At 39.5% G+C, this 26,530-nt stretch overlaps 4 protein-coding genes and 6 non-coding genes across 10 annotated transcripts; all 10 read right to left on the bottom strand.

Moving 5' to 3' along the window:
• Positions 1-400: 400 nt before the first annotated feature.
• Positions 401-5,699, bottom strand: rabggtb (Rab geranylgeranyltransferase subunit beta). The gene is made up of 9 exons (XM_058643755.1): positions 5,520-5,699; positions 5,089-5,196; positions 4,069-4,266; positions 3,727-3,832; positions 3,437-3,489; positions 3,236-3,346; positions 2,883-3,008; positions 1,973-2,122; positions 401-1,094 (listed from the first exon to the last, which is right to left on the bottom strand). Exons 1-9 carry the CDS (start codon positions 5,520-5,522, stop codon positions 954-956), a joined length of 996 nt encoding a protein of 331 aa, XP_058499738.1. The 5' UTR covers positions 5,523-5,699; the 3' UTR covers positions 401-953.
• A 308-nt stretch (positions 5,700-6,007) lies between these two features.
• On the bottom strand, positions 6,008-14,876 carry acadm (acyl-CoA dehydrogenase medium chain). The gene is made up of 12 exons (XM_058649736.1): positions 14,722-14,876; positions 13,498-13,600; positions 12,789-12,886; positions 12,198-12,267; positions 11,464-11,564; positions 10,931-11,011; positions 10,512-10,642; positions 9,227-9,335; positions 8,028-8,168; positions 7,284-7,379; positions 6,953-7,201; positions 6,008-6,867 (listed from the first exon to the last, which is right to left on the bottom strand). The coding sequence occupies exons 1-12, from the start codon at positions 14,794-14,796 to the stop codon at positions 6,796-6,798; spliced, it is 1,326 nt and encodes a 441-aa protein (XP_058505719.1). The 5' UTR covers positions 14,797-14,876; the 3' UTR covers positions 6,008-6,795.
• A 1,150-nt stretch (positions 14,877-16,026) lies between these two features.
• On the bottom strand, positions 16,027-18,906 carry LOC131470590 (small ribosomal subunit protein eS8-like). The gene is made up of 6 exons (XM_058646512.1): positions 18,892-18,906; positions 17,824-17,949; positions 17,457-17,556; positions 17,053-17,228; positions 16,544-16,673; positions 16,027-16,181 (listed from the first exon to the last, which is right to left on the bottom strand). Exons 1-6 carry the CDS (start codon positions 18,904-18,906, stop codon positions 16,072-16,074), a joined length of 657 nt encoding a protein of 218 aa, XP_058502495.1. The 3' UTR covers positions 16,027-16,071.
• On the bottom strand, positions 16,792-16,860 carry LOC131473682 (small nucleolar RNA SNORD38). Its single transcript, XR_009242216.1, has one exon. It is a non-coding gene; the product is annotated as a small nucleolar RNA SNORD38 (small nucleolar RNA).
• Positions 17,324-17,392, bottom strand: LOC131473675 (small nucleolar RNA SNORD38). The gene has a single exon (XR_009242213.1). It is a non-coding gene; the product is annotated as a small nucleolar RNA SNORD38 (small nucleolar RNA).
• Positions 17,670-17,777, bottom strand: LOC131473686 (small nucleolar RNA SNORD46). Its single transcript, XR_009242218.1, has one exon. It is a non-coding gene; the product is annotated as a small nucleolar RNA SNORD46 (small nucleolar RNA).
• A 4,050-nt stretch (positions 18,907-22,956) lies between the features above and the next one.
• Positions 22,957-25,997, bottom strand: LOC131460445 (small ribosomal subunit protein eS8). The gene is made up of 6 exons (XM_058631005.1): positions 25,849-25,997; positions 24,754-24,860; positions 24,388-24,487; positions 23,984-24,159; positions 23,472-23,601; positions 22,957-23,111 (listed from the first exon to the last, which is right to left on the bottom strand). The coding sequence occupies exons 1-6, from the start codon at positions 25,850-25,852 to the stop codon at positions 23,002-23,004; spliced, it is 627 nt and encodes a 208-aa protein (XP_058486988.1). The 5' UTR covers positions 25,853-25,997; the 3' UTR covers positions 22,957-23,001.
• Positions 23,721-23,789, bottom strand: LOC131473678 (small nucleolar RNA SNORD38). The gene has a single exon (XR_009242214.1). It is a non-coding gene; the product is annotated as a small nucleolar RNA SNORD38 (small nucleolar RNA).
• Positions 24,255-24,323, bottom strand: LOC131473671 (small nucleolar RNA SNORD38). Its single transcript, XR_009242209.1, has one exon. It is a non-coding gene; the product is annotated as a small nucleolar RNA SNORD38 (small nucleolar RNA).
• On the bottom strand, positions 24,600-24,707 carry LOC131473691 (small nucleolar RNA SNORD46). The gene has a single exon (XR_009242219.1). It is a non-coding gene; the product is annotated as a small nucleolar RNA SNORD46 (small nucleolar RNA).
• Positions 25,998-26,530: the final 533 nt, after the last annotated feature.

Raw genomic sequence — 26,530 nt, 5'->3', positions numbered from 1 at the left:
TGTTAGTAGTCACAGGAGGTTGGTCTCTTTTTGCGTTACTCATCTGTGACGCCTCCTCTGTTGCTTCACTCATGTGGAACTAACAGCTACGCTAACAGTTGAGTATGCAGATTTGTTCCTCTTGTTTCTCATATACAGAGAACTAAAGATAACACCTACTGCTTTTCATGTCATAGCTAATGAGGACAGTTAAGTTTGCTTCTCTCAAAACCTTTGTTTAAAAAGTTAAGTCTTATTTTTGTCATGGATTCAAAGTGGATCTAAGGCAGGAGGTCTCAAACTTGCAGCCACTCAATTTCATGTGGCCGACCACTTAATACCAAGTTATGAGTCATTTCTGTACTTTTTCGAAAAATAATAGATTCGTTTTGCGTCATAAATATGTTTATACTGTGAACTCTTTACCATTCCATATCAAAACACACACTTTTATTTTGAAATTCTATGAAATATCATCTTAAAGATCATTATTTCGATATCATGATGGTATTATTTTAGGCTCTATTTTCCCTTCACCTGCCTCTGCTGACCGAGCTACCCACTCAATGGCCCCCAGGTCATCTTTGCACTAAAGTTTTAACAGATATCTGAATTTCGCATTCAAAACTGGTAGCCCAGTGTAACCGAAACCCCTGTGAGGAAACCGCTGCTGCTTCATTGTCTTCTCGGTTCATGTGTTTAGGTTACTTAGTAACGACAGGAGCATGACCAGCAAGCATCTTAAATAATCACACTTCAAAAGTTATTCCATGTGTTTCAGACGCTACATGTGAACAGCGTCTAACCATGATTTTCCTTTATGACTAGAGTCCGTCGCCTTCCGCTAACATTAACACTGCACTGAGTGACACGTCCTCCCCATGCTCTTAATGTCCAGTGGAGGTAGTTGGTGAGTTCAGCAGGATGGTGTGTATGAGTGTGTTGTGATGTTTGGGACGGTGTGGTGAAGTGTGTTAGCTCAGGATGTCCGGCTGCACTCCTGCCCTCTGCAGAACGTCCTCAGGCATGCACAGCACCGGGTTCACCGGCTTGATCTGTTCATCTCCGAGGAGGGAGAGACCCGCGATTCCAAACAGAGTGTGGAAAGGATCCACCTGAGGGGACAAGGACAGAAAAATAAAGAATACCACCATACATCACTGACGCGTGGTTATAACACTGTACGAGAACACTGAGGCACATATTTTCAGTATGGAGAAACATCATGAAGGTTGTAGCTCGTCTCAGACCCATTTTTATAGTCAGTCTCAGTCATAGAAGACTCAGACTTTTTTTAAAGGCTGCCGAGTGCAACTATGTGGTGTAATTTATTTATTATTCTGCCTCTGTTTGTTCCACATGGGCTGAAACGACGTGTTCTTTAGCTCTACTAACATTATTTCTATGTTGTCTCTTTTATTTGACCTGACACAGATGGAGCAGCGGTGGAGGGAAAAGAAATGTTCATCCCGTCAAACTGCTGAACATCCAGGTTTTTGGAGCAGAAGAATTCACACGTTAAACTTTTCTTTGGCTCTTCTTGGTATTTTCAGTCACACTATAACCGGTTTGCGACCGTCTCACTTTACTAGCGCAAACTTTCTGTTGCCTCGGTTTGTCTTGACATTGAACCAATCACCTTCTGACAGCCTAATGCTGCTATACTGAGAAACACAAAGAGAGTCATGTAAAGCTGATAGACCTAATCAGCATTGTGTGAAAAACAATTATTTGAATGTAAAAGACATTTAAGATGTTCACACACAACAGCTTCAAACCAGGACCAAGACGGCAGTTATTACTACGATGGAAAACTATGTTGAAATGCAGTTTGACAGAAATTATCCTGTTTTGTTTGAATATTTCATTGTAAAAACTGTTGTACCAGAAGCAAAAATAGTTTCCTACTCTTCAGACAATACACAGATTTTGTTCTCAGACATTTTCTCTATCCCCGGCAGCGAACTGATCTAAGTTGTGTTTGTCGGCTCACCATGTCTCCTGGTCTATCTGCAAAACCTCCCGTCTCCTCGTCCTGGCAGGCCAGAATAAACCTTCGCAGCTTGGCCTTGTCGATCCAGTCAATCCTGCCAATGATTTTTAGTGATGCCAACACCCACCATGAGTAGCATACATCTGGAAGCTGAGAGGAACACAAACTATCCATCAACAATGTCAATGTTATTATCAACAGATATTTTCTCCATCTATCTTTACACATTTGATTTGTCACATGTGAAATATAGGAACTCAAAAATACACGGGACACGCAGTGTGAACACTATTCTCAACGACACCATATCAACATAATGGAATGTATGATGAGAATGAGACATCACTTCCACACATGAATTAGACACCAGAATATACAACTTAACCCCACTGAGAATCTCTGGGATGTGCTGGAGAAGACTTTACACAGAGGTCAGCCTCTCTCATCATCAATACAAGATCGGGATGAAACATTAATGCAACAGTGGATTGAAATAAATGTTGTGTCGTTGCCATAATCAAAGCAAAAAACAAGGGTGTGACTTTTTTTTAGGCTGGGCAGTGTGTTTTGCAGTGGTTGTGTGTCATAATAAAACTAAATCAGATCTGTAATAATGTAATGGTCCGACAACCTGTCCAGGGTGTACACTACCTTTAATATTTAGTAATGTGACAGCATTAATGCTCTCATAACTCAGCTCAACAGAGGCCACATGCCGTTATCTGCCGCGTTGACTATGCGTAGAGGACACATAGAGAACATAGAGCCCTCTGAAGGAGACAACACAGCTACATTTCAATGGCAGGACACCAGTGAGGAAGCTGCTGTTCACCTGACACCACTGACTTAATGCTAGATCATCTCAGGTGGTGATGGCTAAGAAATAAAAGTTCATATTTCAAGCACAAACCTTCTCCGGTCGTCCATTAAGGCCTCCAGAGGACAGTTGCCTCTCGCAGAGCCACCAGCCCAGCAGGTCCGCGTTCACCTGGTGAAGCTGCCCAGTGAGCGACAGGAAGCCAGTGCAGCAGTAAATCTGACAAACAGGGGGGAACATTTAGAGTTTTTATTCAAAATAAGAGCATTTCGTCTCATTACTGTTCAACTGGGATACTTAACTACAGGCCTGGAACTATGAAGGAACTATCAACATATCAACTGGTTTCTAACATTTGCCTTTTTGGTTTAACTGTTGCTTTTCTTATTTTTAACAAAAAAAAAGAAAAAAAAAGCCATGAGCAACTGTCACATCAGGAGACTCACCTGACCAGCGTGAGACTCTGAACCAGGCCTGCAACCAAAACCCCCATCAAAGTTCATACAGGATAATACAAACTCCACAGCTTTGTCAACATTCATCTTGTCCATCTTGCCCTTAAAAGAACAGAAGACCAAGAAACATTTCTAAGTTACAATCTTGGTATATCTGTAGTTGATAAAGTTGTGAAATAAAATCATAAATACCAGTAAAGAGAGTGTAGCAACAGCACAGAAGGAAAACCTTGTGTCTATTTCACCTGTTAAAACAAAGTTTATTACAGTAACAAACATACAACGTTTACAACATAATTTAAACAAAAAATATCAAGAAGACAATTGTGTTTTTTGAGCGCTTGCAATTTGTAATATATATATATATATTGATACAAAATACAGTATAAACTGAGCACAGCTTGTTCCGCTACTTAACCTGTTGTACTGAATTTAATGTATTTATTTATTATACTTCTAATGACAAATCCAAGTAAACTTACCCCACTTGTCTCCCGCAAAAGAGCCGTCTTCCTTCTGCAGCCCTTTGACATATTCCACCACTTTGTCAACATCTATTGCGTCCACACTGTCATATAAGCACAAGATCTATGGAAGCAATTCAAAACATAAAGTGAATTTCAATCAACAAACAATAAGAAAAAAAATTAAATACAGAAACCAGATGTTCTGCAAGGAGTTTATTCAGAAAATGACATAACAATATAGCAGCTCAAGAGAAACAAATCCACATACTTAAATGAGTGAAAACAGGAGAAGGTAATTAGAAAATTTTTTAGTTTCAGTAATCTGTCCAAGTTCACGTTGACTGTGTTAGGAGTCACCTGGACAGCACTGAGTGTGTAGAGCAGGTGGGGGTCATGTCCAATGCTGGCGCTCATGCCGCCGCATTCATGCTGACAAGCTTTGATGAAGTCGATGATCTCATCGCGGTTCATGCGAGGCAGCTGGTCCATCAGGTCCATCACCGTCAGTCCCCAGTAGATACCACTCATCCTCAGGAACTCAGACAGTGTGTACTCCTGCATTGACAGCGGAAACAGGACGACTCATCGATTAGGTTTTAATTTGTATATTGAACATATCATAAGTGCGTATTATCCAGAGTTTCTACAGACAATAAATGAAAGCCTATTTAATAACCCCAACATTGTATCATGTATCAGGCATGACAAACAATTTAGGTTTCAATTTTAAAGTGACACCAACCTAGAGAGAGATTTGTAATGTAATGGTGACAAGGTTAACAGAATAAGTCATCCATAATGTGAGACCGCTGTAATATACAAAGATGGACAAAACAAGAGAGCTCCATCATTTTAAACACCAATTGACATTTTTATGAACCATAAAACAAAAAATAACTAAATGTTATCAAACCTAACCTTAACCTAACCAGTGTTAGGACCAGTAACCAATACCGAGATATATATGTTTTTCCCTTTGGCCAACCGCATATGTCATTTAATCTCCTCTGTAATGAAATGACATGTAGATATAAATATAAAAATAAAATCGTTGTATAGGGCACCAGCATATAAGTCAAGGAGATGGCAGCCTATTTGGCCTACTGTTGTAATCATTAGTCATACTGGCGGATCTTGGTGTGTTTGCCGATATCCAATGATAGATTTTAAAGCCAGTATCTGCTGATACTGATATCATACCGATAATTTCATGCATCCCTAATTCAAATCTTAGCCCTAAACTTCACCAATGTGGTTCTGCCTCATCAGGACCAGGATTTGGTCTCCATGAGGACTACTGGTCTTGACAGTGTCAGTGTTTTGGCAGAAAGGGTCCGTAAGTGGTAACCAATACAACCCACACACACACACACTTACGTAGTCATCTTTTTTGGAGCCGTAGGCAGCGATGTAGTCTGCGTGTTTGTCCAGCATCAGTAAGCTGGGAGCGTCAGGCTTGATGATGACATCTTTCACTTGGGTTCCCTGACATTAAAACACATCACAACCATGAAAACACGCCTCAAACTCAAAATGACGCGAAGAAAGACTGAAAACCACCAGTCTTAAACCGTAGAACCACAGACAATGAACGTACTCGTGTCATGAATACTGTTTACTGACAGCACAGACGACGAGCTACATGCTAACATTCATAGCAGTTACACTTTCAGCCACTTTGCTAACCTCCATCGCAGAATAATATTCACATTTCAACAGAAAGTAAACAGTAATAAACTTTGCTTTTGCGCTGATGATACAGTAAAACACATTTATTCACTGAAATAAAATGATAACATGTTACTCACCATCTTGGAAATCCTACTGTGTTCATTGAGGGCGTGACCAAAGTACTTCCTCTTGTGTTTGACAATTACAACGTGCACGTGAGGCGCATTACCGCCACCTGGTGTTCGGGAAGTTGAATCTGCTATAACTTCTTTGAGTTTTGCTAGCTGTTGGCAAACGAGTATGTTGGTGATTTACTGCCATCCAGTGGGTCAAAGACGAATAGTCATTTTGTTTGTTAGTACGGTTCAACATGACCATGTTACTACACTAAGGCATTTTAATAAGTTTCTCTTTGACTTAGTTTCTACTTGTTTCCTATCCTAAGATCACCTCTTATTAACTTCCAATAAGTACTCCTACCCAGAGTTTTCAATTTCAACAGGCAATTTGGTATTTTCTTTTATGTCATCTTCCCTATCCTTCTGATATTATTTCCCATCTAACAATGCATACGTTAATGGGCAAACACTTGTTTTGAATGAAACAAACAGACAGACAGTGGACGTAAAGAATTAATGAATTTATTTCGAACATGTAAAACAAAAAAAAGATTTCATATTTTGAATGGGTGGCACAGATCAACAGGGACAGAAAACCCCACACTTGATCATCAGCATCACCATCTGTGATCACATGTGCTTTTATTGCAAATCAGAAAGGAGAATAAGAGATATTAAAGTGTTAGTGTTGCTACAGACTCACATACAGTGTAAGGCTGAGAGTCTTCTCCCCACAGTTAGTCAAGCTCAGTTGATTTTTTACTTGATTTACTGGCCTTTAAACAAGAACAAATCCTCCCACCAGACTTTAACAATAGTGCAGGTTAATATATGAAAGATAGTAATTACTGAATCAGGCTGATGTTAAATAAATATAAGGTTTTGTTGTAAAGCTCTGAGATTAACACCACATTCAAGCTGCTGAGTATGTAATGGAGTTTGTTTCTGTCTGCCATTATTTATGATCTGTGCAATATACTGTATTTACACGTGGTAGACTGACAGAAGATAGGAAATGATCTTTCATAAGCTGATTTTTGTGACTTGATAGATTGACGAGGATCACGATAGCTCCATTAAATGAACTGAATGAGTTGTTTTAACTGCCGTTGACTAATTCTGTCCACATTAATAAAACGGCAGCAAGGCAGGATGGGATATCTTTAAGGCAAATGACATTCTGCACTGCATCCTGAGTTTAAGTGATGGCACCTACTGTATTTCCAAGAACATGAGTGTAAATGAAAAAAAATACAACAAACTAAACTTGAATGAGGACAAGTCAGTGCACAGTTCATTTCTTGAATCTTCCCAGATGTTCTCGAGCAATAATGAGTCTCTGGATTTGAGCTGTTCCCTCATAGATCTAAAAAGAGGGGGAAAAAACAACATAAAAAAATTAAGTTATAACAAATAAAACATCTTCTAACACTGATTATATGATCACCCACCTGGTAGATCTTGGCATCTCTCATCAGCTTCTCCACTGGGTACTCGCTGTTGAACCCGTTGCCTCCAAAGACCTGAACAGCATCAGCAGCCACCTGATTGGCTATGTCTCCAGCGAAAGCCTTGGCGATGGAGGCGTAGTAGGTGTTTTTGCGGCCCTGGTCCACCTCCCAGGCTGATCGCTGGTACGCCATCCTGGCCAGCTCCACCTTCATTGCCATCTCGGCCAGAAGGAAGGACACAGCTTGGTGCTGTGAAGCAGAAGGAGACAGAGGAGAATTTTAACTCTGTACAGAACAATTCAGTCACAATTAGCTTTTAAACCAAACAAACCTCAGCTATAACTTTGCCAAAGGTCTTCCTCTCCAGTGCGTAACCGGTGGCCTCGTCCAGTGCCCTCTGTGCCAGTCCTGTTGCTCCTGCAGCCACCTGCACAGATTTTACTGTACATTAGAACATAAAGGACACAAATCTACAAAATGAAAAGGTCTAGCATGCAACATTTGCAAATGTTTCAATAAACTACTAAAGGTACAGTAGGTTTGTATCAGGGTATAATTACAATATAATTTGGTTTCCATAGCCTTAGTGTCTAACAACACTGGAAAAACACATGGAAAAGGCCAGATGTGTTTTTGACCAAGGGGCTTTCCAGGTGCCTGTTATATTCATATTGTGCTACACTTTCTAGTTTTTTGCAGTATAAACTTGTTTTGCCAACACAGAAATAGCAATGATTCCATCAGCACAAGTGCTTAGAACAGACAACAGGAGTCTAAAATCTGCTTTCTCGGTGCTGCCACCGTTGGCCACATTTCCTTAAGGCTGTTGTCTAGAGAAGCTTAAGTCTAGTTCAAATTATTTAATTTGCATTATGACAATAGGGTAATATTGAATTATTGGCCAATAATGATGAAATTATGTTGCCTACCCCAGCTTTCAGTTGACAGTAATGGCACCACTTGTTGAGAAAATTATATCTTGAGAGACATTTTTAACACTCATCCTGTTGCCAGACTTTTCCTGCGATAAAATGGAGAATGGAGTCCTCAGCATTTATACACTAGGAAGACTTACTGGTGGCCTCGTGTTGTCGAAGGCACCCATAGCGATTTTGAATCCAGCTCCCTCTCCTACCAGCATGTTCTCCTTCGGTATCCTCACATCCTCGAAGGTGATGCCTCTGGTATCAGAGCATCTCTGTCCCATGTTCATCTCCTACAAGCACAAAACACACACACTGACATGTTATCTGTTGATGTTGTCGTAGAGAGAGTCATCTTTCAACTGGTAGGTTGTGGGTTTGATTAGCAGCTCCAATTCCCAGTGAAAGATGAGTGATATAAAATGCACTGCACATAGATGTGTGAGTGAAGGTGTGAATGGCAATACTGTAGTGTGAAGCAGCTTTGAGTCTAGAGTCTTGAGACTAGAAAGTTCTATATAAATACAGACCATTTGCTATTTATGTCCTGGTTGCACAGTGTCAAAATAATGTTCTCTTTGAGTCAAACATTTATCCTGATGTTGTGTAGATTCATGTATTGTGCTGTCACATGCTTGCAATATCATCAGTGAATCATCTACATCTACAGTGTCACTCTTGTGTGAGCTCTGGCAGTATACTAACTGAAAGACTTGTATCATGTATCAACTTTAGAACAAACAGAGTTTTGTTTTAAGCAGGTTTATCAAGTTAGTCAGGAAATGTAAAAAAAAAAACAACTATCGACTATCTCACTGTGTGTGCGCTGCTACAACCTACACCTAGTGACGAGCCAAAGACAATTCAACATGAAATTGATCAACACAACATGGTTGACTACCAAAAAGGCAAAAAAACATTGTCTTCCACTCTCACCTCACAGTTGTCCAAGCTCATTATCTTGTTGCTTTGTTTAACACAAGCACATGCTCATTATGTTTTATTGACTGTACTAACCCGACTCATAGCAAATGATTCAATAGGTTTTATTACTGTATGTCAAAATCCTTTAATTGGAACAATTTCACACAGTGTGATTTTTAATGACTGTATATTTGCAGAAATCGATCAGCATGGAGGACATTACTCAAATGAAATTAACTAAACCCTGAGAACATTTTATGTACACACACACACACACTGAGAGGCCTCTGAATGGTATCTTTTCCTGTGTGCAGTGATTTCAAATCAACAAGGAACACTTTATGCGTTATGTCTCGTACAAAACTAAAATTAACCACACTGCAAAGCCTGGTCTTAACACAAAGCCATATCTTCTGCCTCATCTCACCTTCCTTCCAATTTGGATTCCTGGAGTGTCAGCTTCTACAATGAAGCCAGTAAAAGCCTTGCTGGTTGGACATTTAGGGTCTGGGTTAGTGCGAGCCAGGAGGAAATACCTGTAGATGTGACACAAAGGACGCTTTAAAAAAAAAAAAACATGGCAGAACCAAGAAACTAAATAAGGCACCATTAAGACAAGATGATAATGTTAGAAATATACACTTTTGTATCTTTCACACTGTTATAATTGTATAATGTTAGATCACCACTTAAATAACTTGATTATACACATGATATGTAATGCATCCAATTCTGACTGGGATATCTACACAAGGGACTGTGGTGTGGACCTCTGCAGATGACGGCCTGTGCCCTAACAGTAGGGACAGAGCAGTTTATGATCGTACTCAGAAACTAGTCAGCATAACGAGAATAATAACTGCTTTAGGATATTTTATTGTACTTATTTACAAGGGTTGAGATTGGCGAGGTTCCAAGTGCACTGAGTAGGTATACGTAACGTCGCCAGACTGCCAGCCACTGATTGGTCAGAGTGCCGTCAAAGAAAGAGACGTCCGACACAGAAATCAAGCTGAACAATGCCGAACTGTAGATCAGTTAAAACTATTTAACAATCCTAAAAACGTGGGTTCATCTCCAGGGAAATGTCTAAAATCTCAATATTTAACAGAGGAGTCTGGTGTATTTAGGGACAGCACCGCTGATCACGACCAGCATCACATACACTGCCTTTTCAGTCTGTGTCAGACGGAGTCTGTGCCCTGGTCATGGAGGAAGTACTGAATAAATACAAACAACTGCTTTTCAAGTCACTAGTCACTAGTCACTCGTTTGTGTGTGTCACGTGTAAAACAAAGTCAGTGATGACGCCGCCCACATTTGAGTAGGTACTTTTTACTTCACCCCACAGATTGTGAAGTATTGTTTTTTTTTTTTGCCTCTGTTGCAATACGAGCAACAGATTCCGACAGAGGCTTGTTAGAATTCAACAAATTAACTAACTAGTAGATTAGGGAAGTCTCTTAAACAGTTAACTACAGTTAAATATTCCTGTGTGACTTAAAAGCTCCATAAAAGCTGCTCTCCAAAAAGTCATAACTATGTGATCATATCTCTTGTAGAGTGGCTTATAAAGGCAAAGCGTCACAGCAATATTTGGAACACTGGAATTAAAGAAGAAACTAGCATGTTCTACCATTTCAATCACTGCCTATTGGATTTGCAACCAATAAAAAAACAACAGTATTATAACAGTATTTGTGAGTACATACCAGTTGGCTTTCCCACCGTTGGTGATCCACATCTTTTGCCCGTTGACAACATACTCGTCACCCACCTTCACAGCTCGCGTCTTGAGGCCGGCCACATCGGAGCCTGCCCCCGGCTCTGTGACACAGTACGCCTGCCAAAAACAAACCACACAAAAATAATATAATACTGTCTGATGTGATGACGGACAGACCTGTACCTTTTTACTGGAGTCATGACACAGTTGTGTCGTTGTATTACAACATATGAGGGCTTTTATTTGTCCCTACATAACTATTAAAAACAAACTTGCACAAGGTAACTTGGGACAACCTTGTCAGAGCAGCCTGTTGTGACAAAGTTAGCTATTATTTTAGCAAAATACAATTTAAATATACTGTGTGCACAAGAAACATGTGACACTGGGTAATTGTTCACTTACACACATAAGAGGCTCCTCAGTCATCCTGCCCAGGTATTTCTTCTTCTGAGCGTCATTACCAGCGATAATAACAGGCATTTGCTGTGTGAAGAAAGACATGTAACATGATAAAAATCAATGCTTCTCTTGATGATGCATTAATGACATGGTGATTAACACAACATGGGGATTACTATAGGCTACCATCAGTGTAAAATCTTCACAATAAAATGTTTTGAAATCAGAATTGGTCATTTCCATATGAAAATGTTGAAAGGCATCATACTTTGTTGTATTCTAAATTAAAAATGTTTTGTTTATAGCAGCAATTGACAAAGTGTAGTATAACACATGAGTCACAACCAGTCATTTTTACATATTAACTTTTGTTGCTCATGGATTCACTGAATGGGATTAGAGGTAGATCCTGTCAGATTCTGTTGGATTATATTTTTTAAAATGTATGTACTCACTGATACTAAAACATAACGACATAACATAAACAATGATGTTATTGATTGTTTTTCCAGCCCTGCCCCAGATGAACAACTTACCCCCAGAGAGTTTGCTTCAATAGCAGTCTGGACTCCTGTGCACCCGTAAGCCATCTCTTCTGTGATGAGGCAGCTGTCAAAGATTGACAAGCCCATTCCACCTTAACATGAAGACAAACAAAATATTTAAGGACTCACTGTCAGTACATTCCAAGCACAGTTAAGTCAAACTACAGTTGTACCTAATTACGCCATTTAATTGGTCTACTGTACGTGTCCCACTTTGCAAACTCTTACCGGGAATAAATTGATTAAAAAAAGTGTGTCCGTCTTCACTCATCTAAGTGCCGATATGTCCCTTTTCAGCTTGTTAACGTAAGGTATTTTCTAGTTGAACTATTACCTTACAGACCTAACCTCTGTTAACATTCTACTATTCATCAACACCAAAATATTGAATTCTTTAAGCTGACAGGACATAAATTCAGTCCCTGATGTAACATGGATTCTGGATTTCACCATTTTTCTGGCTGTGCCCTCTCCCTCTATGTACACAAGCTCCCTCTATTATTTCTGGGTCAAAGCCCAGAGGCAGTAACACCCATTCAAACCAATATGCTGTTTCAAAAGAACAATTCAGAACATATTTATTAACTGGCTATTGTTTAGGAAACCATCTATAGACTAAAATGGTATGCAAAGGAGGCCTAAGAACATGCAAGTGGGAAACTTGCTTCATGTTATGCAAAAGTTCAATCATTCTGAAATGGTCAATGAGCAAGAAAACGACGTACCATATTCCTGTGGGATGTGACTGTTCATCAGACCAAGCTCCCATGCTTTTTTGATGACAGGGATAGGATACTGCAAAAACATTCAGGGGTTACACTTACATTCATAATTATTTATTTAAGGTGACATAAATGTCTTACTATGTAGTTTACATAAGACTACGCAGTATATTTAAATTCATAAATGTTACTGTTCCATGTCAGTTAATCTCAAGATTTTCTAAAACCGGAATAATGATTAATGACTTATTGCAAAATGTGACTCTAGCTATTAAATGATCAACTAACAATTGCAACTCTAGTTTTCCCTGATGAATGAAGTCTGTGCTGTGCAGGTACTGTATATAGGACCATATGCATGTAGGTATTGGGAATTAATATAACATTGAAGAAAAGGGCATGTGCACAGTCCAAAAACAAGAAGTAGGATGACACATTTGTCAGTTTTAATGACAAGAAGGTTGGAACATTAAGTCAATCAGTACAAATTAATCAATAATCAATAATCAATCTTAGGGGCAATTTACATGCAGCATCTAAAAATACTTAAACACATTAAAAAAAGACAGAAATACACTGTTTAGTTAAACTCACTTCTCCACTCTTGTCATAAGCAGCTGCAACAGGGACGATGTCTTCACGTGCAAACCTCCTCGCCAGCTGCTGAAACTCCTTCTGCTGATCGGTTAGCTCTGTGGGTCGAAGCAGCACAAAGAAAAGTTTCTATGAAAACTTGTATGTTTTCTTTACTGATAAAACATTCAGAGCTTGTATGGTCTGTGAATGAAGGAAGGAGGTCACAGTAAGTGAGGTACACCTGGAAAAACAACAAACAAAAACACAACATACTTCAAATTGCTACAGACTTTAGGGAAGACAACAAAACTTTCAAGTACACCAGAAATCTGAGTGCTAAATTTTATAATATGAACAAAATTACATTGTGTGATATTTCTAAAGATCCAATGTATGCATTGAAGGAATAATTAACTTAGGGCTGGTCCTTTTTATCACTGTCTCGTTTACCATGAACAAGAGCATGCCACTAACTGGACTAGAAAGTGTCATTCTCCAGGAAGCATGCACAGTCGTGCGTAAGGTCTGCACAATGTCAAACTGGAGGTCTGTACTGAGTAGACCCTTGTGGAAATGGGTGAATGACAAAATGACGACCCTCGCCGACAGTGGTTAACAAAGGTAATTTGAAATATTAAAAAAAAAAAAGAAAGAAAAGTGAGTGATGTTTTAGGACATGTTTAGGAAGTATACACAACAATATCAAAAAATTACACCGCATACTAACCAAACGAGTAGCCGGAGGCTGACAACGAGCTGCTGGATGCTGCAGCATTGGCTGCATCGGAGCTTTGCAGCCGGATCCCAGACCTCACACTGGCTCTGAGCACCTGTGTGCATGTAGAGGGGAGAGTTAACACATAAATTAGTTCACCTTAAACAGCACAACTCGTAAAAAGTCAGCTAATAATTAGATAACCTCACTTGCTCTTTCCTCTCAGGTATAACAATTACATCTGGGCCACATGGCTTAGTCTCCTTAGCTGACCGCAAGGAGACAGTTTTATTCCCAGTAAGATAATTTGCTCCCTCATCATCCTCTACCTCACATATACTTTAGATATATATATATATATATACTCCATTAGGATGGAGCGAGAGATAAGGTGATATATTATTATTACATGTAATTTATTAGTATGTTTGTTTAATTTTGTCTGCACTCTGATCAAAATTCCTCTGCTCCACTCCACTGGTGGTACATGTCAATATTATATATAATAAAATGATGTGTGTATGGGCAAAGAGACCTAATGCAAACATTTAACTTGGCAACAATGATTAAGAGTTAATGATCAGCCACATTTTTTGTAAGATACACGACTTTTTACTGTTTTCACCACATTAGACCAGGATTAGATCAGAAACTTTACATTTACACACCTACTCTGGTCTTGTAAAATCTGGAAAAGTTAACGTTAATCATAAAGACTACTTCCGGTTCATGGCTGTGTTCCAGGCGAATAATTTATTTTCATATTCAGAGGCTCTTTCGTTATGGACATTTTGTCTACTATAAAACCTCTCACGGTGTGTGTAATTCTGCGAAATATATTAACATACACGCACATTTAGAATTTTCTAAACACCCTTTGGCTGTTGACAAGTTACTGCAAACAAAACGACAGTGGAAGGTGACACTATATGTTCTTCTTCTCTCCCTAAACGCTTCAACATCTTTTAATCTTTACAGTTGTAGTGGTCACTTGTTTTGTTACATACATTTATGGCTGTGCAGGTTCTCACTCATTTTGGTCATAGTCGTCTTCAGTCGTTAGCTGCAGGCAACTAGACTACTGAAGCTAGGAATGCTACATAGCTCGTCACGTAGCCTTTACACAGTGTCAGAGAGGTAAAAGCAGAACTAATACAGCGAGCAACAGCGTTCCGTGTCTTACTTAATAAACCAAAATAATCATGGTGGAGGTTTGTAGTAAACAAGGTCACTTACCTTGTTGAGCAACATTGTTTTGACACGTCGTTTATGAAAGCCCGTAATCTCAATGACCGCTACAACTGCCCACATCCAAAATGAACGTCGTTTCGGCCAATCACAGCAGCGGGATTTGACCACGTGACGTTAGTAGATGTGTGCCAAATGACTTTTGCCCCACTTCCCTTCATTAAAAGACGCTGCGTGGGTTTGTCGGGTCTGCTTGACTTTGTCGTATGTACTGTTTAGTTTGTAGATAAGTAAATCAGCTGTGTACATGGAGACCGGTTTGTGAATCACACCTAAATAGTGACTGAAACGCAAAAGCAGGATTTTAATCTATAGAATGTATGTGTGGTTTCAAATGTAAAGCCATATGACCTACGAGGTCATGCCATGATTGTGAGGTTAAGGGGAATTATGTCTACAATATATACACATCTGCCTTGAGCATCTGAGATGGTTTCTACAGCCCCATTTCAAACTATGCTGGACCGTGGTTGTCACGGTTTTTTCCGTGTCTGCACCTTTTACAGGTGTCGTGCCAAAGGGATAGTTGATGCCTAGTGATGCGCGCACAGCCAGTTGAAGCTGAGTCGCGTTATTTATGATGTGCATGGCTACTTTTCTCCAGACTAAATCATAATTGGCAAAATACAAATGTCCTTGATTGGCACTGGGCAAGTCTGATATCGTTCTATGCATATGCTTGGAAACTGCTAATTTTACGTTTACCCGTTGAAATACCTTTTAGTGAGGCTGGATGGTTCACTTTCCCAAAGCAGCATCGAGTGCAATTCCTAAATACATCTAACAAAAACCTGAGACGGCAGCATGTCTGAGCACTTGGTAAAATTAATGCTTCAATAACCAAGAGTAAAACTAGACCTTCACCTTTCCTAACGACACTTACAGCTGAAACAAGTACTCCAGTAAAATGATTTTGATAATCATTTGATTAGCATTCAATTAAAAATTACTGAGCTTCTTAAATGTGAATATTTCCCAGTTTCTTTGCTATATACTGGAAAGAAAACACCAAGACTGATGATTCTGGTTTGGACAAAGTATTTAACATAATTTTCAGGTTTGAAAAAAAAAAAAAAAAAAAAAACAACTAAGATTTTATGGACCAGGAACAGGAAATGGAAATCATAGGAACAGGAAATCATAAGTTTCAGCCCCAACACTACAAGAACCCAAAGCAGATGTTTTCTGTTACACTTCCTGCTTATACCCAGACCTATGTTGTACATAGATCAACACCTGTGACTGCTAATGCTGAGCCCCATCACAAATAAAACAAGCCGTGACAGCAGACACTTGTGTGGTGGGAGGAATTTATTGACGAATCAAACAGCTGTACATCTATTTGCCTTTCTTGGCCTTGATCTTCCTCAGGTAGAACTCAAGCTCCTTGCCTTCCAGGACGTAACCGTCTGCCCTGCCACACTGACCAGGTTTGGAAACGATGCAAGCTGCAGGAAAGAAGACATATAGGGTCAGCGATGAAGATGTAAAAACCTCGAGTGGGAACAGCACTGTAGTCAAGTCTCAACAGTTCAGTTATGAGGCAGGTTTGAGGATTTTTTTTAATGAGAAAAGTTCTGAGTGGTAGATTTTGTCAATTACATTCAGGCCCAACAATCTGCCATCACCTTGTCTTGTTTGAAATGTTTTCCAGTACAGTGTTGATTTAAACACATAGCTGAGCAGCCTCTTAATGGCTTCAATCAGTAGAAATATTCTTCAGCTATGTCTTAACAACCTTCAGACAAAAAAGTGGGTGAATCGTCAAAGCTAACATTCAAAACAACTTAAGTCTAAAGATTAGTCTTACCGAGCAGCTTTCCCTGCTGGAATTGCTCCTCCAGGAGTGGGCTGATCTTGGCCATCTTCTTACGCTCATCGTATTTCTTCTGGGTCCTCTTTGATCTTTTCTTGTTCAGGACCTCTTCCTCCTCAGGAGTCTACAGCAGTGGGGGAAACGAGGCTTGTTAAATAAAACTGAAGTGAACCAGCCGTCAGTACTAAAGGACACAAGTACATAATCTGACAACATTGCACATTATGACTGAACACCACGTCTTTCTCAGAGTCACTGATATCATCACTTCCATTCAGTAGCAGAACTGGACAAAGTTATCTTCATGGAAAGACAAGGCAGATGAGGTGACTTTACCCCACATACAGTGGCTACATTTTCACTCAAGTGCTTTGCTTTAAAATCAGCATCTTAATACTACAGCAGCAATGACAGCCAAGATAAAAGCTAGACAAACACTTAAGTGATGCTGAATATGTCACCAAGTAAAAGGCACTTATATCAGTAGCATTAACTCCACATACCAGCTTGGCTCCCTTCTTGCGTCCCAGAGGAGTGGCGTAGTGAGCCTCATACCACTGTCTGTAGGGTAGACTGTCAACGAGAACAATGCAATTCTTCACCAGGGTCTTGGTTCTGACAAGCTCGTTGTTGGAGGCATTGTAGACCACATCAATGATCCTGGTCTTCCGTGTGCAGCCTGAGAGCAAAAATAGTGGGTCGTTGGCAAATGTAGATTTTAAACTTTGTTCACTCATTTTGGCAAATATGAAAAAATGCTTTGCATGACAGGTCTTTCTCAGAGTCACGATTATCATCACTTGCATTCAGTAGCAGAACTGGACAAAGTTATCCTCACAGAAAGATGTGCAACAGGGAGGGCTCAAACAGACCCATGAATTCAAAGTGGCACTGATGATAAACTTACACTCAGAGCCCCATGAGAAATTGCCAACATCAAGCCTCAGAGCACGGTACTTCTTGTTTCCACCACGGACCCTCACTGTGTGGATGCGACGAGGTCCGATCTACAAAGAGGGAATGATTGTTAAATATTAGTGACAATACAATCAGTGCCTGGAAGTAATTCTGAACCAGAAAATAAACTTACAATAAAAACAGCACCATAAACAAGTACTGAAGCGTGTCAGTGTAACTATGACAAGTCCTAACATTGGTAGGTCCAAAGCTTTGAACCAAAACGGTCCAAAAAAGACCTACCTAAGGTCAGGTTTTCATCACCCACGCATCACCACATTAAACTTAATTTCTGAATATATAACGATTTTATTCACCTTTGTGTTTGCAGGAGGGCGACCAAGCTCATACTTCCTCTTCTTGTGGTAGGGCTTACGTTTACCGCCTGTCTTGCGGCGTTTATGCCAGTTGTCCCTTGAGATACCTGGGTGAATGAACAAAGAAATTTAAAGCATCTGACAAGTCAGTGTGTGTTCACTGCAAAATGATGCAGAATGCTTGAGTTATCAGTTCTCCAAGGTAGGTTGTCTGCAATTTTAATTCGGATTACCGAGTTTCATCATGTCACTCAAGCATTTTTTGTACACCACAATCAAATATGTTTATCTCACTGAGACTATTTATACGAAGTACATAAATACTGACACAACTGCATATGCTCACGTGCAGCATTTCGAAATTAGAGTACACAAAATAAACTTTGTACCACGTGGATCTTCAACCATCTGGTGATATTCAAACTTTAACACCTGAAACATACCTTGTGTCTAAAGCATTTAAAAAGTAGCCAATGATAGATATGCACTAAACTACTGCCACACTGTAGCGCGTGTTGTGCCACAACAACCTAGTTAGTAATACAATATCCTAATTTCCTAATAAAAAAAAAATCCAAATACAAGCAAAAACAATTATTCTCAACACTCGGCACGTCGAACAGACGACACTACATTCTGCGAAGATGTTTTCAAAATGCAAACACAAATATAAGTCTATTTTTCTGCTACACTTACAAGTCCGTGGCTAGCTAGAAGACAAGTGCAAGCAGCCATCTTGCCTCAGAGATTCACTACATGCTTAAATAAAACAAAATTAACAGACTATAGCTAGCAAATACGAAGTTAAAACTGCTTAAACAACATTTAACTTCAACATAGCCAACCATTATTAGATCAATCCTTCGTTAAATTATCAGATGGCCAAGGATTCTCCCTCCTTCAGCCGTTAGCTGCAGGCAACTAGACTACTGAAGCTAGGAATGCTAGCCTTTACACAGTGTCAGAGAGGTAAAAGCAGAACTAATACAGCGAGCAACAGCGTTCCGTGTCTTACTTAATACACCAAAATAATCACGGTGGAGGTTTGTAGTAAACAAGGTCACTTACCTTGTTGAGCAACATTGTTTTGACACGTCGTTCATGAAAGCCCGTAATCTCAATGACCGCTACAACTGCCCACATCCAAAATGAACGTCGTTTCGGCCAATCACAGCAGCGGGATTTAACCACGTGACATTAGTAGATGTGTGCCAAATGACTTTTGCCCCACTTCACTTCATTAAAAGACGCTGCGTGGTTTTGTCGGGTCTGCTTGACTTTGTTGTTGTATGTACTGTTTAGTTTGTAGATAAGTAAATAAGCTGTGTACGTGGAGACCGGTTTGTGAATCACACCTAAATAGTGACTGAAACGCAAAAGCAGGATTTTAATCTATAGAATGTATGTGTGGTTTCAAATGTAAAGCCATATGACCTACGAGGTCATGCCATGATTGTGAGATTAAGGGGAATTATGTCTACAATATATACATCTGCCTTGAGCATCTGAAATGGTTTCTACAGCCCCATTTCAAACTATGCTGGTCCGTGTCTGCACCTTTTACAGGTGTCGTGCCAAAGGGATAGTTGATGCCTAGTGATGCGCGCACAGCCAGTTGAAGCTGAATCGCGTTATTTATGATGTGCATGGCTACTTTTCTTCAGACTAAATCATAATTGGGAAAATACAAATGCCCTTGATTGGCACTGGGCAAGTCTGATATCGTTCTGTGCATATGCTTGGAAACTGCTAATTTTACAGGTATTTTGCACGTTTACCCGTGGAAATACCTTTTAGTGAGGCTGGATGGTTCACTTTCCCAAAGCAGCATCGAACGCAATTCCTAAATACATCTAACAAAAACCTGAGACAGCAGCATGTCTGAGCACTTGGTAAAATTAATGCTTCAATAACCAAGAGTAAAAATAGACCTTGACCTTTCCTAACACTTACAGCTGAAACAAGTACTCAACTAAAATGATTTTGATAATCATTTGATTATTTATTTATTTATTTATTTCGGTCATGACATTTAGATCACTCATCACATAACATTGCAGTTCACACAATATACATAACCGAAAGGGAAAGCGGGAGAAGCAAAGTTTAACTAGTCCCGGCCCCATTATCATCATACATTTCATTTCCTCTTTTTTTTATTTCTTTTTTATGACATTTTGACAAAGAAAACATGTTTCAGCATCCGGTAGCACTCAGAGATATAGTCTAGCTCTAGACAGTCAACTCAGGTTACATTTGCTTCCCCTGCCGTTTCCCACAGTGTCTACAGATTTCTGTCCCTGACCTTTGTCATACTTTCCTTCTGTGTCATTCTGTATCGATTAATAGTCATCTCTACATACTTCTTTTTAAATACACTCAGTTTTGCTGATTTTTTCATCTCCTCATCCAGATTGTTCCACTGTCTGACCCCTGTGACCGATACAGTAAAGGATTTTAATGTAGTTCTTACCCTTCTCTCCCTAAACCTCATGTTCCCTCTTAGATTGTGTCCCTCCCCTCTGTTCAGGAATAATGTCTGTAGATTGTGAGGGAGGTATTTGTTGGCAGGCCTATAAATCATCTGTACTGTGCGGTATTTTATTAAGTCATAGAATTTAAGTATTTTTGATTTGGTAAATAGTTGATTTGTATGTTCTCTGTACCTGGCATAGTGTAGGATTCTCAAGGCTCTTTTTTGGAGTATAAACAGGGGATAAGTAGTGGGTTTGTAAGTGTGTCCCCAGACCTCTGCGCAGTATTGCAGGTGTGGAGAGACTAGTGCGCAGTACAACAAGTACAGTGCCTTCTGGTTTAATAGTTTTTGTGCCCTCCAAAGTATGGACACACTCCTGGCCAGCTTGCCTTTTAACTGTTTGGTGTGTGGCTTCCAACTTAACATGTCATCAATAATCACTCCCAGCACTTTGTACTCATTAACCCTTTCAATGTCCACTCCATTAACTTGTATGTTAATAGTAGTCTTACAGCCTTTTTTCCCATACAGCATATATTTAGTTTTCTCTAAATTTAGAGATAGTTTATTTATATTAAATCACACATGTAGATTGGCCATTTCATGATTGACTGTTTCCACTAATTGGTTTAGGTCTTCCCCCGAACAGAAAATATTAGTATCATCTGCAAATAAAATTAATTTCAGAATATTGGTTACCTTGCATATGTCATTAATGTATAGTATAAACATTTTTGGGCCCAGCACTGATCCTTGTGGGACCCCACAAATTATGTCCAAGCAAGTCGATGATCAATCTCCCATCTTAACATATTGAGATCTGTTGTGAAGATAACTCTTGACCCATTCCAGTGCTATGCCTCTTATACCGTATCTCTCCAGTTTAGCTATCAAAATATCATGGTTGATGGTGTCAAACGCCTTTTTCAGGTCTATGAATATTCCTATTGAATGTAATTTTTGATCAATGGCGTCAGTAATGGTTTCCACAGACTCAGTTAAAGCTAGCGCCGTCGAGTGGTTTCTTCTGAATCCATATTGGCTATCATATAGCAGATTGTGTTTGTTAATGAAGTTGTCTAGCCTATCGTTAAATAGTTTCTCCAGAATTTTTGACAATTGTGGTAGTATTGAGACTGGTCTGTAATTAGTAAATTCATGTATGTCACCTTTCTTAAACAATGGCACTACTTTTGCCACTTTCATTTTGGTGGGAAATGTCCCAGTTTGAAATGACAGGTTTCAGATGTGTGTTAAATGTGAAACGATTTCAACTATTACTTTCTTAATTAGCTTCATGTCGAGGTCATCAACATCCGTGGATGTTTTTGCTACACATTTGTTGACCAGGTGTGTAATCTCGCTTTCCTTCACTGGGGTGAGAAACATTGTGCTTGGGTTTCTGTCTCTGTCCTTATCAAAGTGGTCCCAGTGAAGGAGTGAGTCAGGAATGTTCTTTGCCAAATTCAGCCCCACATTGACAAAAAATTCATTAAATCTTTCTGCTATGATTTCTTTGTTATCTTCCTTAGTGTTTTTGTCCTTGAAGTAGAGAGGATAGCTAGGTTTTGTGTTTTTGTTTTTGATCACATCATTTAGGATGTCCCATAGTTTTTAAGTATAGCTCATGTTTTCTGCCAGCAGATTACTGTAGTATTATTTTTTGCAGTCATTTAAGATGCTATTTAATTTGTTCCTATATTGTTTGTATCTCGTTTCTGAATGTTCTGTCCGTAATCTCATGTACTGTCTGTACAGGGTGTTTTTCTTCTTGCGGGCATTTATCAACGTTTTTGTTAACCATGGTTTCCCCTCCTTTTTCTGATTTGTATGTCTTTTCATTACAGGACAGTGTCTGTTATACAGCGTGTTAAATATTTGCAAAAAGGAATCATAAGCATCATTTACATCTGTTTCTTTGTAAACCTCGTTCCAGCCCTGCCTCAGTTCATTTTTCAGTGTACGCATCCCTTTTTCAGTCCTGACCCTTCTATATATATTTCTGTTCGGTGTCTGTGTCACAGTGTGCTTCCAATCATGGATAGTAAAGATTGGCAGGTGGTCGCTTACGTAATTTATCAGTAGTCCTCTTGTTATGCCTGTCCCTATAATATTTGTGATATCAATTAGGGTCGTACTGTGTGTCGTGAACCTGCTTGGACGTGTAATGAGGGGGTGTAGGCCCAGTGTATACATCATATTAATGAAGTCATTAATCATCGGATTTCGTTTTCGGGTCGAGTAAGTCAATGTTCACATCGCCACAGATAAAACCCTCTTTTGGCTGGTCCCTGAAAACATCCTTCCATTCATTGAAATCCTCTCCATCCATTTTTAATTAAAAATGACTGAGCTTCTTAAATATTTTCCAGTCTCTTTGCTGTATACTGGAAAGAAGTCACCAAGATAATTATTCTGGTTCGGACAAAGTATTTAACATAATTTCCAGGTTTGAAAAAAAAAAAAAAAAAAAAACTAAGATTTTATGGACCAAAAATATACTGACCAATCAACAGGCAATCATAAGTTTCAGCCCCAACACTACAAGAACCCATGCAGATGTTTCTGTTACACCCAGACCTGTGTTCACAGATCAACACCTGTGACTGCTAATGCTGAGCCCCAACACAAATAAAACAAGCCGTGACAGCAGACACTTGTGTGGTGGGAGGAATTTATTGACGAATCAAACAGCTGTACACCTATTTGCCTTTCTTGGCCTTGATCTTCCTCAGGTAGAACTCAAGCTCCTTGCCTTCCAGGACGTAACCGTCTGCCCTGCCACACTGGCCAGGTTTGGAAGCGATGCAAGCTGCAGGAAGGAAGAAATATAGGGTCAGCAATGAAGATGTAAAAACCTTGAGTGGGAACAGCACTGTAGTCAAGTCTCAACAGTTCAGTTATGAGGCAAGTTTGAGGATTTTTTTTTAATGAGAAAAGTTCTGAGTGGTAGATTTTGTCAATTACATTCAGGCCCAACAATCTGCCATCACCTTGTCTTGTTTGAAATGTTTTCCAGTACAGTGTTGATTTAAACACATAGCTGAGCAGCCTCTTAATGGCTTCCATCAGTAGAAATATTCTTCAGCTATGTCTTAACCTTCAGACAAAAAAGTGGATGAATCGCCAAAGCTAAAATTGAAAACAACTTAAGTCTAAATATTAGTCTTACCGAGCAGCTTTCCCTGCTGGAATTGCTCCTCCAGGAGTGGGCTGATCTTGGCCATCTTCTTACGCTCATCGTACTTCTTCTGGGTCCTCTTTGATCTTTTCTTGTTCAGGACCTCTTCCTCCTCAGGAGTCTACAGCAATGGGGGGAAACAAGGCTTGTTAAATAAAACTGAAGTGAACCAGTCGTCAGTACTAAAGGACACAAGTACATAATCTGACAACATTGCACATTATGACTGAACACCACGTCTTTCTCAGAGTCACTGATATCATCACTTCCATTCAGTAGCAGAACTGGACAAAGTTATCTTCATGGAAAGACAAGGCAGATGAGGTGACTTTACCCCACATACAGTGGCTACATTTTCACTCATGTGCTTTGCTTTAAAATCAGCATCTTAATATTACAGCAGCAATGACAGCCAAGATAAAAGCTAGACAAACACTTAAGTAATGCTGAATATGTCACCAAGTAAAAGGCACTTATATCAGTAGCATTAACTCCACACATACCAGCTTGGCTCCCTTCTTGCGTCCCAGAGGAGTGGCGTAGTGGGCCTCATACCACTGTCTGTAGGGCAGACTGTCAACGAGGACAATGCAATTCTTCACCAGGGTCTTGGTTCTGACAAGCTCGTTGTTGGAGGCATTGTAGACCACATCAATGATCCTGGTCTTCCGTGTGCAGCCTGAGAGCAAAAATAGTGGGTCGTTGGCAAATGTAGATTTTAAACTTTGTTCAGTCATTTTGGCAAATATGAAAAAATGCTTTGCATGACAGGTCTTTCTCAGAGTCACGATTATCATCACTTGCATTCAGTAGCAGAACTGGACAAAGTTATCCTCACAGAAAGATGTGCAACAGGGAGGGCTCAAACAGACCCATGAATTCAAAGTGGCACTGATGATAAACTTACACTCAGAGCCCCATGAGAAATTGCCAACATCAAGCCTCAGAGCACGGTACTTCTTGTTTCCACCACGGACCCTCACTGTGTGGATACGACGAGGTCCGATCTACAAAGAGGGAATGATTGTTAAATATTAGTGACAAAACAATCAGTGCCTGTCAGTAATTCTGAACCAGAAAATAAACATACTATAAAACAGCACCATAAACAAGTACTGAAGCGTGTCAGTGTAACTATGACAAGTCCTAACATTGGTAGGTCCTAAGCTTTGAACCAAAACAGTCCAAAAAAGACCTACCTAAGGTCAGGTTTTCATCACCCACGCATCACCACATTAAACTTAATTTCTGAATATATAACGATTTTATTCACCTTTGTGTTTGCAGGAGGGCGACCAAGCTCATACTTCCTCTTCTTGTGGTAGGGCTTACGTTTACCGCCTGTCTTGCGGCGTTTATGCCAGTTGTCCCTTGAGATACCTGGGTGAATGAACAAAGAAATTTAAAGCATCTGACAAGTCAGTGTGTGTTCACTGCAAAATGATGCAGAATGCTTGAGTTATCAGTTCTCCAAGGTAGGTTGTCCGCAATTTTAATTCGGGATACCGAGTTTCATCATGTCACTCAAGCATTTTTTCTACACCACAATCAGATATGTTTATCTAACTGAGACTATATATTCGAAGTACATAAATACTGACAACTGCATATGCTCACGTGCAGCATTTCGAAATTATACGTGTACAGAGTACACAAAACAAACTTTGTACCACGTGGATCTTCAACCATCTGGTAATATTTAAACTTTAACACCTGAAACACACCTTATGTCTAAAGCATTTAAAAAGTAGCCAATGATAGACATGCACTAAACTACTGCCACACTGTAGCGCGTGTTGTGCCACAACAACCTAGTTAGTAATACAATATCCTAATTTCACAAGCAGAAAAACGACGGGAACCTCAAATAACCATAAATTACGTATTAAAAAGTTTTGATAAAACTTGTTTGAAAAAGGCACAACATTAAGTATTTTTCACAACGTTGTAAGAGCATGTCATGCTAAGAAACAGCCCGCTTAGCTAGCCAATGCTAGCACCAAGTTCCCCATGGGCTTCACACTCTAAAAATATCCAAATACAAGCAAAAACAATTATTCTCAACACTCCGAACACTACATTCTGAGAAGATGTTTTCAAAATGCAAACTCAAATATAAGTCTATTTTTCTGCTACACTTACAAGTCCGTCGCTAGCTAGAAGACAAGTGCAAGCAGCCATCTTGCCTCAGAGATTCACTACATGCTTAAATAAAACAAAATTAACAGACTATAGCTAGCAAATACGAAGTTACAACTGCTTAAACAACATTTAACTTCAACATAGCCAACCATTATTAGATCAATCCTTCGTTAAATTATCAGATGGACAAGGATTCTCCCTCCGACCCCAGCTTGAAAACACGTACCCATTCTCAGGCGCCGGCTAGAAAGAGGGATCGTAGAGGCTCATGGGTAGGTTTGAAGCCAAGTGCTCTCGCGAGAAGTTCGCTTACTGTCGACGGGATTTGGGGAACAAAGTGATACGACGAATGAATGACTTCGCTGTAAAAATCACACAACTTGAACAAATGTATACAATTTAACGTTAACGCACACTTTTAATATAAATATTATTTACTCTTACAATAATTGGTGAATATAAATGTTTTTAGTGGTTTAAGGTGGATTCCATTTTCATCAGGAAACCTTTTATTCTATTTTCATGGCAGTTGAACGTGTCAGTAAAATTATGCAACATATCAATCTATGCACTCAAAAGTCACCTTATACAGTCACTTTATCTATTTACCATATATATGAAATCTACTGTACATACATTTTCACTTATATGCAATAACTCTTGCCATTGTTTCTCTACTTTGTTTTTTTATTTATTTTTATTCTGTTTGTTGTTTGATTACTTAAAGGGAAAGCTCTCCCAGTTCGGTTGCATCATGTATACAATGACAAAAAAACGTTATTATTAATATTGTATATAATTATAATAATTAATCATCCAAGCCACATGGTTGGCCGCAGGGAGGTGGAGCCAATTCCAGCTGACATGGGGTGAAAGGCAGGGTCCAACTTGGACAGGTAACCAGTGTC

Source organism: Solea solea, chromosome 1 (assembly GCF_958295425.1).
Source record: "Solea solea chromosome 1, fSolSol10.1, whole genome shotgun sequence".
Classification (NCBI taxonomy): domain Eukaryota; kingdom Metazoa; phylum Chordata; class Actinopteri; order Pleuronectiformes; family Soleidae; genus Solea; species Solea solea.
Note: the sequence above shows the minus strand (reverse complement) of the source record. Positions and strands in the feature narration are given on the sequence as shown.

Bases quoted from the DNA above. Each gene is read 5' to 3' on its own strand.
- rabggtb (XM_058643755.1), bottom strand. The intron at 3,490-3,726 runs GTAAGTTTACTT...TTGTTTTAACAG, and splicing joins TTTTGCGGGAGACAAGTGGG to GTGAAATAGACACAAGGTTT. The intron at 3,009-3,235 runs GTGAGTCTCCTG...CCTGTTTGTCAG, and splicing joins CAGAGTCTCACGCTGGTCAG to ATTTACTGCTGCACTGGCTT.
- acadm (XM_058649736.1), bottom strand. From the start codon at position 14,796: ATGTGGGCAGTTGTAGCGGTCATTGAGATTACGGGCTTTCATAAACGA. The intron at 12,268-12,788 runs GTGAGTTTAACT...ATGTTTTTGCAG, and splicing joins CTTATGACAAGAGTGGAGAA to TATCCTATCCCTGTCATCAA. The intron at 8,169-9,226 runs GTGAGATGAGGC...TTGTGCTTGTAG, and splicing joins GAATCCAAATTGGAAGGAAG to GAGATGAACATGGGACAGAG.
- LOC131470590 (XM_058646512.1), bottom strand. The intron at 17,557-17,823 runs GTGAATAAAATC...CCCTCTTTGTAG, and splicing joins GCCCTCCTGCAAACACAAAG to ATCGGACCTCGTCGCATCCA. The intron at 17,229-17,456 runs GTAAGTTTATCA...TTTTGCTCTCAG, and splicing joins TTTCTCATGGGGCTCTGAGT to GCTGCACACGGAAGACCAGG.
- LOC131460445 (XM_058631005.1), bottom strand. The intron at 24,488-24,753 runs GTGAATAAAATC...CCCTCTTTGTAG, and splicing joins GCCCTCCTGCAAACACAAAG to ATCGGACCTCGTCGTATCCA. The intron at 24,160-24,387 runs GTAAGTTTATCA...TTTTGCTCTCAG, and splicing joins TTTCTCATGGGGCTCTGAGT to GCTGCACACGGAAGACCAGG.